The sequence below is a fragment of the Mobula hypostoma genome, chromosome 7 (assembly GCF_963921235.1).
Source record: "Mobula hypostoma chromosome 7, sMobHyp1.1, whole genome shotgun sequence".
NCBI classification, from domain to species: domain Eukaryota; kingdom Metazoa; phylum Chordata; class Chondrichthyes; order Myliobatiformes; family Myliobatidae; genus Mobula; species Mobula hypostoma.
Window position 1 is genome coordinate 178,256,458 of NC_086103.1, and position 13,660 is coordinate 178,270,117.

At 44.1% G+C, this 13,660-nt stretch overlaps 1 protein-coding gene across 2 annotated transcripts in view; it reads left to right on the forward strand.

The window, feature by feature from the left end:
- Positions 1-13,660, forward strand: part of LOC134349771 (steryl-sulfatase-like) — a 145,227-nt gene that overhangs the window by 49,666 nt on the left and 81,901 nt on the right. For both annotated transcript variants that reach the window (XM_063054619.1, XM_063054620.1), the window contains exon 3: positions 11,384-11,505. In XM_063054619.1, coding sequence (XP_062910689.1) covers positions 11,384-11,505 — 122 coding nt within the window. The remainder of the gene's footprint in view (positions 1-11,383; positions 11,506-13,660) is intronic.

Consider the following 13,660-nt stretch of genomic DNA (forward strand, 5'->3'; position numbering starts at 1 on the left):
TTCCCCACTCTGGTGTCTTGCCTCTTCTCACCTGCCTGTTATCTCTCCCTGGGTCCCCTCTTCCTTCCTTTTCCCCTAGGATCCATTTTCCTCTCCCATCAGATTCCTTCCTCTCCAGCCCTTTACCTTTCCCACCCACCTGGCTTCAACTACCACCTTCTAAATATCCTCCTTTTCCTCCCCCCCCCCCCACCTTTTTATTCTGGCATCTTCCCCCTTCCTTTCCAGTCCCAGAGAAGGGTCTTGGCCCAAAACGTTGACTGTTTATTCATTTCCATAGATGCTGCCTGATCTACTGAGTTCCTCCAGCATTTTGTGTGCGTTCCTGTGGACAGAGAACAGTCTGTGGATTCCATCTGAAGAGACCTGAAAAATTAGATGGTGCAATTTGTATTTATTTATTTGTTTTTTATTTTTTTAATCTGAGTTGGTAAGAACAGAATTCACCACCCATTCTCAATTGCTGTAGAGAAGGTGCCTTTTTAATCTGTTGTTTCCTTTCTAGGGAGCTCTCATAGAGGTTTTGGCAAATGAATTCTAGGATTTAGAACCAATAACCATATAACCATATAACAATTATAGCACAGAAACAGGTCATCTCAGCCCTTCTAGTCCATGCCGAACTCTCACTCTCACCTAGTCCCACCGACCTGCACTCAGCCCATAACCCTCCATTCCTTTCCTGTCCATATATCTAACCAATTTAACTTTAAATGACAACATCGAATCTGCCTCAACCACTTCTTCTGGAAGTGTGTTCTACACAGCTACCACCCTCTGTGTAATAAAGTTCCCCCTATGTTACCCCTAAACTTCTGCCCTTTAACTCTCAACTCATGTCCTCTTGTTTGAATCTCCCCCACTCTCAATGGAAAAAGCCTATCCACATCAACTCTATCTATTCTCTCTCATAATTTTAAATCCACCCTCAACCTTCTACACTCCAAAGAATAAAGACCTAACTTGTTCAACCTTTCTCTGTAACTTAGGAGATGAAACCCAGGCAACATTTTAGTAAATCTCCTCTGTACTCCCTCAATTTTATTGACATCTTTCCTATAATTCAGTGACCAGAACTGCACACAATACTCCAAATTTGGCCTCACCAATGCCTTATACAAATTCAACATTACATCCCAACTCCTATACTCAATGCTCTGATTTATAAAGGCCAGCATACCAAAAGCTTTCTTCACCACCCTATCCACATGAGATTTCACCTTCAGGGAACTATGCACCATCATTCCTAGATCCCTCTATTCTACTGCATTCTTCGATGCCCTACCATTTACCATGTATGCCCCATTTTGATTAGTCCTACCAAAATGTAGCACCTCACATTAATCAGCATTAAACTCCATCTGCCATCTTTCAGCCCACTCTTCTAACTGGCCTAAATCTCTCTGCAAGCTTTGAAAACCTACTTCATTATCCACATCTCCACCTATCTTAGTATCATCTGCATACTTACTAATCCAATTTACCACCCCATCATCCAGATCATTAATATATCTGACAAACAACATTGGACCCAGTACAGATCCCTGAGGCACACCTCTAGTCACCAGCCTCCAATCTGACACACAGTTATCCACCACTACTCTCTGGCGTCTCCCATCGAGCCACTGCTGAATCCATTTTACAACTTCGATATTAATGCCTAACGATTGAACCTTCCTAACTAACCTTCTGTTGAACCTTGTCAAAGGCCTTACTGAAGTCCATATAGACAACATCCACCGCTTTACCCTTGTCAACTTTCCTAGTAACCTCATCAAAAAATTCAATAAGGTTTGTCAAACATGACCTTCCACACACAAATCCATGTTGACTGGTCCTAATCAGACCCTGTCTATCCAGATAATTATATATACCATCTCTAAGAATACTTTCCATTAATTTACCCACCACTGACGTCAAACTCACAGGCCGATAATTGCTAGGTTTATTCTTGGAACCGTTTTTAAACAATGGAACAACATGAGCAATACGCCAATCCTCCGGCACCATCCCCGTTTCTAATGACATTTGAAATATTTCTGTCAGAGCCCCTGCTATTTCCACATTGACTTCCCTCAAGGTCCTAGGGAATATCTTGTCCGGACCCGGAGACTTATCCACTTTTATATTCCTTAAAAGCACCAGTACTTCCTCTTCTTTAATCATCATGCTTTCCATAACTACCCTTCTTGTTTCCTTTACCTTACACAATTCAATATCCTTCTCCTTAGTGAATACCAAAGAGAAGAAATTGTTCAAAATCTCCCCCATCTCTTTTGGCTCTGCACATAGCCATCCACTCTGATTCTCTAAGGGACCAATTTTATCCCTCACTATGCTTTTGCTATTAATATAACTGTAGCAACCCTTTGGATTTATTTTTACCTTACTTGCCAAAGCAGCCTCGTATCTTCTTTTAGCTTTTCTAATTTCTTTCTTAAGATTCTCTTTACATTCTTTATATTGCTCGAGCACCTCATTTACTCCAAGATGCCTATATTTATTGTAGATCCCTCTCTTTTTCCGAACCAAGTTTCCAATATCCCTTGGAAAACCATGGCTCTCTCAAACTTTTAACCTTTCCTTTCAACCTAACAGAAACATAACAATCCTGTACCCTCAAAATTTCACTTTTAAATGACCTTCGTTTCTCTATTACATCCCTCCCATAAAACAAATTGTCCCAATCCGCTCCCCTAAATCCTTTTGCATCTCCTCAAAGTTAACCTTTCTCCAATCAAATATCTCAACCCTGGGTCCAGTCCTATCCTTCTCCATAATTATATTGAAACTAATGGTATTGTGATCACTGGACCTGAAGTGCTCTCCAACACATACCTCCGTCACCTGCCCTATCTCATTCCCTAACAGGAGATCCAACACTGCCCCTTCTCTGGTTGGTACCTCTAAGTATTGCTGCAAAAAACTATCTTGCACACATTTGACAAACTCCAAACCATCCAGCCCTTTTACAGAATGGGCTTCCCGGTCAATGTGTGGAAAATTAAAATCTCCCACAATCACAACCTTGTGCTTACTACAAATGTCTACTATCTCCTTACAAATTTGCTCCTCCAATTCTTGCTCCCCATTAGGTGGTCTATAATACACCCCTGTAAGCATCACTACACCTTTCCCATTCCTCAATTCCACCCAAATAGCCTCCCTAGACGAGTCCACTAATCTATCCTGCCAGAGCACCGCTGTTATATTTTCTCTGACAAGCAATGCAACACCTCCCCTTCTTGCCCCTCCGATTCTATCACACCTGAAGCAACGACATCCAGGAATATTTAGTTGCCAATCACACCCCTCCTGCAACCATGTTTCACTAATAGCTACAACATCATATTTCCAGGTATCAATCCATGTGCTAAGCTCACCCACCTTTCCTACAATGCTGCTAGCATTAAAATAGATGCATTTAAGAAACTCTCCACCCCTTACTCTCTGTTTATCATTAATGGAGCAAACAACTTTGTTATCTATTTTTTCCTCCTCCCCTACATCTTCGGTCTGAGTGCTCGCGATCTCTGTCCCCTGCCTATCCTCCCTCGCACACTGTCTACTAGCTTTCTCTATTTGTGAACTAACCACCTCTCTGCTAGTCTCTTCAATTTGATTCCCACCCCCCAACCATTCTAGTTTAAAGTCACCTCAGTTGCCTTCGCAAATATCCCCGCCAGGATATTGGTCCCCCTTGGATTCAAGTGCAACCCGTCCTTTTCGTACAGGTCACACCTGCGCCAAAAGAGGTCCCAATGATACAAAAACTTGAATCCCTGCCCCCTGCTCCAATCCCTCAGCCACGCATTTATCCTCCACCTCATTGTATTCCTACTCTCACTGTCACATGGCACAGGCAGTAATCCCGAGATTACTACCTGTGCGGTCCTTCTTCTCAACTCCCTTCCTAACTCCCTATATTCTCCTTTCAGGACCTCTTCCCTTTTCCTACCTATGTCATTGGTGCCGTGACCTCTGGCTCCTCTCCCTCCCACTTCAGGATATCTTGGACGCGATCAGAAATATCCCAGACCCTGGTACCAGGGAGGCAAACTACCATCCGGGTCTCTGGACTGCATCCACAGAATCGCCTATCTGAGCCCCTAACTATCAAGTCCCCTATTACTACTACCCTCCTCTTCCTTTCCCTATCCTTCTGAGCTACAGGGTCAGACTCTGTGCCGGAGGCACGGCCACTGTCGCTTCCCCCGGGTAAGCTGTCCCCACCAGCAGTACTCAAACAGGAGTACTTATTGTCAAGGGGCACAGCCACTGGGGTACTCTCTAGTACCTGACCCTTCCCCCTCCTAACCGTGACCCACTTGTCTGCCTCCTGTGGCCCCGGTGTCAGCACCTGCCTGTAACTCCTCTCTATCAACTCCTCACTCTCCCTGACCAGATGAAGGTCATCGAGCTGCAGCTCCAGTTCCCTAACACAGTCCATTAGGAGCTGCATCTCAGCGCACCTGGCGCATTTATGGACGTCCGGGAGGCTGGGAGACTCCAGGACCTCCCACATCCGACACCGAGAACAACAAGCTGCCCTCACACTCATACTTCCTCCCCATTTCCTCAAATAACAGGAAAAAATGTAAGCCAAACCTACTTTGCCTCACCCGTTTCTGCCTAAGCCCGTTGAGCCAAAGCCCTGAGGCCTTCACTCTGCTCCCGGCTCACTCTGCAGCCCGCAAACGACGCTGCCCGCTGTATAAGGCTGTGTACCTTTTAAATCTTCCCGCTTCACTTCCTGACATCACACACCTGCGCAGTCCAGCCTCTCTGAACTCTGATGAGAAAAAAAAACGAAAAATTCAAAATGGCTTCCGCCGTTCTCCCGCTCTGACTCTCAGACTTCCTTCTCCGAATAATAATGAAGGGAAGGCGTTGCATGAGGAAAAATGTCTTTAGCCAGCGGCTGGAAAATCTATAGAATTCACTGCCACAGTCAACTATGGTTGACCAAGCCGCTCATCATTCTGCGCCGTGTTGTATGATGCATTTTCTTTTTACAGAAGTGGTTTGCCATTGCCTTCTGGGCAGTGCCTTTACATGATGGATGAGCACCTTACTTCTCCTTTAGTAGAGATGTATCCCCACCTCGCCACCCAGAAGTCACAAGGTATTTTTAAAGTGGAGGTTGATGGGTTCTTGATTAGTAAGGATATAAAAATAACATTACGGGGAGAGGGCAGGAGAATGGGGTTGAGAGGGCTAATAAATCTACCATGATGGAATAGCGGAGAAGACTCGATGGGCCGAATGGTTTAATTCTGCTCCTGTAGGCACTCCCATGCATCTGTAGTTCCTGTCTTGGTGGCAGACAGCAACAATGTGAGCATTTGAAAGATGCTGTTGTTGTCTTGACCTAAAACGTTGACAATTCCTTCCTCCCCCACAGGTGCTGCTTAACTTGCCAAATTCCGCCAGCAATACAGCATGAATATAGGCTTTGTCTTATCTATCCATGTCGACCACACTATCTACCCAGCTAATCCAAACTTTGCGTCTTCAGCCCATGTCCTTTAAGCTCTCCCCTTTGTGTACCTCTGCTTCGTTTTGGACTCTTCCAGACTAGGGAAAAGACTGTTACCATCTTCCTTACCTATGCCCCAATCACTTCTTCTGGTTGCTTGTTCCACGTTAGCATAATGGTTATTAGCATAACACTTTAGTAGCAGCGACCCGGGTTGAATTCACACCACTGCCTTTAAGGAGTGTGTGCGTTCTCCCTGAGGCACCACAGCATTCACCTGTGTGCTTCCGTTTCCTCCCACGGTCATAGGACGTACCAGTTGGTAGGTTAGTTGATCATTGTAAATTGCCCCATGATTAGTCTAGGGTTAAATTGGGAGCTGCTGAGTGATTTCTTAAATGCACTGTATTTCAATAAAAATATATATAAGACCAGGAGACAAAGGAGCAGAAGTCGGCCATTCGGCCCATCGAGTCTGCTCCTCCATTTTATCATGAGCTGATCCATTCTCCCATTTAGTCCCACTCCCCCGCCTTCTCACCATAACCTTTGATGCCCTGGCTACTCAGATACCTATCAATCTCTGCTTTAAATACACCCAATGACTTGGCCTCCACTGCTGTCCGTGGCAACAAATTCCATAGATTCGCCGCCCCGTGGCTAAAAAAATCTCTTCGCATTTCTGTTCTGAATGGGCGCCCTTCAATCCTTAAGTCATGCCCTCTCGTACTAGACTCCCCCATCATGGGAAACAATTTTGCCACATCCACTCTGTCCATGCTTTTCAACATTCAAAATGTTTTTATGAGGTCTCCCCTCATTCTTCTAAACTCCAAGGAGTACAGTCCAAGAGCGGACAAACGTTCCTCATATGTTAACCCTCTCATTCCCAGAATCATTCTACTGAATCTTCTCTGAATCCTCTCCAACATCAGCACATCCTTTCTTAAATAAGGAGACCAAAACTGTCCACAGTACTCCAAGTGAGGTCTCACCAGCACCTTATAGAGCCTCAACATCACATCCCTGCTCCTATACTCTATTCCTCTAGAAATGAATGCCAACACTGCATTCGCATTCTTCACCACCGACTCAACTTGGAGGTTAACTTTAAGGGTATCCTGCACGAGGACTCCCAAGTCCCGTTGCATCTCAGAACTTTGAATTCTCTCCCCATTTAAATAATAGTCTGCCTGTTTATTTTTTCTACCAAAGTGCATAACCATACACTTTCCAACATTGTATTTCATTTGCCACTTCTCTGCCCATTCTCCCAATCTATCCAAGTCTCTCTGCAGACTCTCTGTTTCCTCAGCACTTCCGGCCCCTCCACCTATCTTCGTATCATCAGCAAACTTAGCCACAAAGTCATCTATTCCATAATCCAAATCGTTGATGTGCAACATAAAAAGAAGCGGCCCCAACACAGACCCCTGTGGAACACCACTGGTAACCGGCAGCCAACCAGAATGGGATCCCTTTATTCCCACTCTCTGTTTCCTGCCAATCAGCTAACGCTCTATCCACGTATGTAACTTTCTTGTAATTCCATGGACTCTTATCTTGTTAAGTAGCCTCATGTGTGGCACCTTGTCAAAGGCCTTCTGAAAATCCAAATATACAACATCTACTGCATCTCCCTTGTCTAGCCTACTTGTAATTTCGTCAAATAATTGCAATAGGTTTGTCAGGCAGGATTTTCCTTGAAGGAAACCATGCTGAGTTCTGCCCATCTTGTCATATGCCTCCAGGTACTCTGTAACCTCATCCTTGACAATTGACTTCAACAACTTCCTGACCACAGATGTCAAGCTAACAGGTCTATAATTTCCTTTATGCTTCTTTGCCCCCTTCTTAAATAGCGGAATGACATTTGTAATCTTCCAGTCCTCTGGAACCATGCCAGAATCTATTGACTTTTGAAAGATAATTGCTGATGCATCCGCAATCTCCACAGCTACTTCCTTCAGAACACGAGGGTGCATTCCATCTGGTCCGGGAGATTTATCTACCCTTAGACTATTCAGCTTCCTGAGTACTTTCTCTGTTGTAATTGTGACTGCGCGCACTTCTCTTCCCTGACACCCTTGAGTGTCCGGTATCCTGCTGATGTCTTCCTCAGTGAAGACTGATGCAAAATACTCGTTCAGTTCCTCTGTCATCTCCTTATCTTCCATTACAATTTCTCCAGCATCATTTTCTATCAGTCCTTTATCTACTCTCACCTGTCTTTTACTCTTTATATACTTGAAAAAGCTTTTTAGTATCCTCTTTGATATTATTTGCTAGCTTCCTTTCATAGTTCATCTTTTCCCTCTTAATGACCTTCTTAGTTTCCTTTTGTAAGCTTTTAAAAACTTCCCAATCTTCTGTCTTCCCACTAATTTTTGCTTCCTTGTATGCCCTTTCCTTTGCTTTAACTTTGACTTCTCTTGTCAGCCACGGTTGCATCCTTTTTCCATTCAAAAATTTCTTCTTTTTTGGAATATATCTGTCTTGCACCTTCCTCACTTCTCGCATAAACTCCAGCCAGGGACCCACTTTCTCGAACACCCCTATCTCCTGGCCACTTATCAGTTGTTTGGTAGCAATTGACAACACCTGTCAAAATCAGAAAGCGAAGAATCCTGCCAAACCTGTTGGATTTGTCTAAGAGGCATTACTCTACCAATTTATTCATTTCCTTCCATGTCAAAATGCTGATAACAGAAATATAATACGGGTTGAGCACTCCTTATCCAAATAATTTGGGCCAGATGTTGGATTTTTTTTTTGTATTTTGAAATATGTAATGAGATAGCTTGGGATCGTCATCATACCACCCGCCCCCACCCCCCCCAACTCTGAATTTATGTGCTGCTGGTAAGCAGTTTTTGTCTTAAGCTTGTTTATCGCACATGTACCGAGGCAGCTATTCAATTTATTGTATTTTCATCAGTGATCTCAGCAAGCCCACCAATGAATTTCTCTGCTGCTTCATGATCAACGGATATTTTATCACCACAGATCTTTAAAAATTTAAAGCCGTGCCTGTCTTAAATTTCTGTAACCAGTCTGAATATTCAGAATTATTTTCAGTACATCCTGATAAATCTTTGCTTGTTTCATGATCAGCGTACCATTAAGCAACATATGTTCATTCCAGTGCTGAATGATCCACTCTTTTAGTACACTATCCGGATCTTAATGTTTCCACTTAATGCCGTGCTTTTCTATTTTTCTTTAACTTCTGTTCATTACATATCTGAGGTCCCTTCCCGGATTTGCCTGTGATGTGCATGGCCCGGGAACCTTCCCGGCACCTTGTAGAATTTTCCATTTGTGACATCATGTCAGCACTCAAAAATGTTGGATTTTGGAGGTTTTCAAATTTTGGAATTTTTGGACAACGAGTTCTCAACCTGCATCAGCACTGTTCCGCGTTTATCTCCTGAAACCACAGCTGCTTGCATACAGCTACACAGTTCACCTCGAAATACAGTGCAAATGTATTTGTTAGAGTGAGTTTTTATGGGTAGATTATTTGTTTACACTTAAATGACTTTGGCCACCAGACTTCTATTTGACAAAGTACCGTGGATTGAGTCCACAACAATGCACTTCCTAAAATGATGTGAATACCAGATGCTTCTGGCACCGTAGTTTGACCTGATGCTGTAGTTTCGAAGACAGTATTATCTATACGTTATAAATATTAATTGTCCTCTATGTTAGCACATAAAATGCCAAATAAATGTATTGTGGATTTAATTGCATTCCTAAAGGCTGTGGATACCAACCCAGACATGTTGGTGTTGGAAGGAAAGGATGGAGTTAGGTGGTGTGATATTTTGTATGCAGCTTCATTAGGAAGCATTGTCTATAACTTTTTAAGTAGCGATTGCCTTTGTGTTTAGCATATAAATATCGAGCCCACATTGGGCTAGCAGACCTTTCTACCGAAAGCGTCTCCGTCTGTATGATGCCTGCTGTACCTTGTGTCGAATAAAGAAGCTGCTTTGTATCTACCAGTGACTCTGTCTCTCCGCTGATTTCATCCATGCTACAACAGTATTCACAATAATATACGCTACCATTTTGTTTAACAAACAACAAAGGAAGTTTGAAGTGCATAGTTATAAAGTAATACAGCACAGAAACCAGCCCTTCAGCCCAGCTCGTCATTGCTGACCACGGCAGGAACAACAGCTATGTTGGTCACCGTCTTATCGAATGGCAGCATAAACACGAGAAAATCTGCAATGCTGGAAATTCACGCAACACACACAAAATGCTGGAGTCCTGACGAAGGGTCTCGACCCGAAACGTCGACTGTGCTTCCTCCTACTGATGCTGCGTTCCACCAGCATTTCGTGTTTATTGAATGGCAGAGCAAGTTTCAAAGTTGAAAGTAAATTTATTATCAAGGTGCGTGTATGTCACCATGTACAACACAGAGGCTCATTTTCTTGTGGGCTGTACCTCCTGCCCAGTGGGAACTGTGAGACAATGAAGTGGTTGGGGAAGTGGGGATCTGTGATGATAGATGTTGCCTTCTTGAGGCAGCATTTCGTCTATCTGGTACCGGTGGTGTGGAGGGATGTGCAAGCTAAGTCCACCACCCTCTGCAGCTGCTCGCATTCCTGTGTGTTTGAACTGTCGTACCAGACATGATGCAACCAGTCAGAATACTGGCCACAGTTCACCTGTAGATGTTTGTCAGTGTTTGATAACATTCTTTCTTTGGTGATACTTTGGCCTGAGTCCAATACTCTCTACAACTTCATTACATTCCTGTGAATTTGAATTATCAAACATCAGGATCAACTTTATCTGTCATTACATCTACGTGGAATTTGCAGTGGTGGACTGCTCAGGTGTGCCATACCAAAAAAAAAACACTTAACAATTACAAAGAATACAAAATTATATAAAAATAAGGTTAGATGTTCAATTGTGGATATGGAATAAAATACCAGCTTGTATTCACCGTACTATGCAAAAGTCTCAGGCACCTGTATATAGCTAGCTGCCTAAAACTTTTGCACAGTACTGTAGTAATTTTATATTTTGCATTCTACTGCTGCCACAAAAAAAAGTATCATGTCATTTGTGAGTGATGATAAACCTGATTCTGATATGGGTCTGTATTGTGGACTGAGAGTAGGAAGGGGGCAGGGAGAGGGGAATCATGGTTGGGAAAAGGGGAAAGGAGCAGGGAGGGAGTGAGAAGCACCAGAGAGACATTCTGTAATGATCAATAAACCAATTGTTTGGAATCAAATGCTCTTGGCACTCCTTCTCTGCCTCCTGTCCCACACCCCTCCTGCAGTGCTCCAGCCTTGCCATTCCCAACATCCTTTGCTCCCGCCAGATTTAGAAACGCACTCTGCTCCACGTTGACAAATACAGTACTGTGCAAAAGTCTTGGGCATCCTAGCTGTCTACAGTATCTATGTGCCTTAGATTTTTGCACACTGTACTATGTAAACAGCATTATAAAGTGTGGTTTAAAGTGGTTGCCATGCAGTGTAATGATGGGTATAATAGACGGGTGGGGTGGTGGGGGAAGAACTAGAATTAGATTAACTGCCTTGGGGACAAAATATTAAGATGGTGTGAAGTTTTTGTTTTAATCACGTTCCAGAAGGATAGTGTTCACGGAGATGTTTCCTGCCCGCTTCTTTGTCCTGGGCACATTCAAGTCCTGCAGTGTTGGTAGACTGTAGCCAATGACCTCTTCTGCTGACCTGACAGTTCATTGTATTTTCCCTACGTTGTGAGAGGATGTTGCTCTGAACCAGACAGTAATGGCTGATGCACTAAGGCAATGCATTATGGGTATTGAGGTAAATTCTAGATGCTTTCTCAAAAAGAAACCATTCTCTTGTAAACCTTGGTAACGTGTTTCTTCCCCTTTTACAGGACCCCTCATATAGACAGCCTGGCAAAGGATGGGGTGTTGCTGAGTCACCACATAGCTGCGTCCTCTCTCTGTACCCCAAGCAGAGCTGCCTTTCTGACAGGCCGATACCCAATCAGGTCAGGTAAGTACACTTGCAGCTAGGGTGAGGCACCATCTCTGAACAAGGAACCTCCTGCTAGAAGAAGGTCATTGGGAGCATTAAGCCAAATTGGAATTGGTTTATTAGATAGATAAATATACTTTATTGATCCCGAGGGAAATTGGGTTTCGTTACGGCCGCGCCAACCAAGAATAGAGCATAAATATAGCAATACAAAAACCACAATCAATCAGACAACAAAAAGCAAACTATGCCAGATGGAAATAAGTCCAGGACCAGTCTATTGGCTCAGGGTTGACCCTCCATGGGAGGAGCTGCAAGTTCGATGGCCACAGGCAGGAACGACCTCCCGTGATGCCCAGTGTTGTATCTTGGTGGAATATGGCCGGAGTCCAACAGCAAAAAGTTCAATATCCGGTCTACAAACACGTTCCTCGATCGTAATATGACCCGGATTGCACCATCTGTTGTTAACCAGGACAGTAAGCACCCAACTCCTTTACGCTTACCGCTCTCAGTGCACTTCCGGTCAGCCGGAACGGTCTGGAAGCCGTCCATGGAGAAGTTTTGATCGGGTATGTCCTCGTGCACCCCTGTTCCAGTAAATCACATAACACTGCACTCCCGAAATGTTCTCTGACGCCTGGCAAGTACCGTGAGCTCGTCCATTTTATTACCCACCGAACTCCTCTTCTCCATAAGTCTCTGTTGTCTCGACCCGGTCCTCTTTCCTCAACTTTGTGATCCCCCTCTGCATCCTCTGTGTGTTTTCCTCCAGATTTCAGCAGGGGTGTCCGCCGCTCTGCTCGCTAAACCGGCCGGCATTAGCGCAAGCAACTGGTCCCTGGAATGAACAATGCGACCATGCTTCTGTCCCGCATGTCGGGATGTAACTATTTCCAGCGCTAAAAATCCAAATAAAACTCTCTCTACCAGCATTTTAGAGAGGGTGCAGCTTAGACGTGTTACCGTGAAAAAAAAATACAAAAAACAACGTAAGTTAAAAAGCAAAAAGTAAAAAGTAAGAATCCGATCGGAACAGCTGTTACAGGCTGCATGCGTGACTAGCGCATGCACACTTCACGATGTATCGAGATGCAGTGAAAAGTCTGACTTGCAAACTCTTCATACAGATCAGCTCATTACACAGTGCAAGGTAGTACAAGGTAACACTATAACAGACCACCATTGTGCACATATACAAGGAGTGCTGTCGCAGGAAAGCAGTATCCACCATCGGGGACTCCCACCTCCGAGACCATGCCCTCATCTCGCTGCTGCCATCAGGAAGAAGGTACAGGAGCCTCAGAACCCACACCACCAGGTTCAGGAACAGTTACTACCCCTCAACCATCAGCCTCTTGAACCAAAGGGGACAATCTCACTCACCCCCAACGCTCAACTATTCCACAAGCTATGGACATACTTTCAAGGACTCTCCACATCATGTTCTGGGTATTTATTGTTTATTTATTTTTTTATATGTATGCAGTTTGTTCTCTTTTGCACATTGATTGGTCGTCTCTGCTGTTGCGTGCGGTTTTCATTGATTCTGGTGTGTTTCTTTGTGTTTACTGCAAATGCCCACAAGAAAATCAATGTCAGGGTGGTATATGGTGACATAAATGTACCTTGATAATAAATTTACTTTGAACTTTTGAATGTAGAATAGACACAGCAGATTCTACAGATGCTGGGAATATCGGCTGGTGATCGGTGGATTGAGGAATGGTGAAGGAAGATGAGCACATAGAGCCAGGTGGAAAGGGGAAAGGATGGAGTTATGAGGTGGAGGCAGGTGGGTGATAGATGGAGGTAAACAAAAAAAAGGGGCATATTGAGCCAATTGGAAGGAGGAGAGGGTGAAAAAGAGACAGCCTGAAGGATGATCAACAAGAATACATACACTACCTGTGCTGAATGGTGATTATGGGAGCCATTAGGGGGGAGGCGTAGAGTAGGTGAAGCCAAACTCGGTGAGGCAGGGTGGGGGTGGGTGTGGGAGGTGGTTTGATGGAACAGATGGAGCAGGGAGAGGTCTTCATCAATGTCTCATCTCTATTGCCTTCATCGCAATCCTAAGTGAGCGGTACCACCACCTAGGACTGAGCTCTGATTCCAGACTCCACAGCTAAGAATATTCTCCTTTCATTCAGCCTGTCAAAGTCTTAGGAAC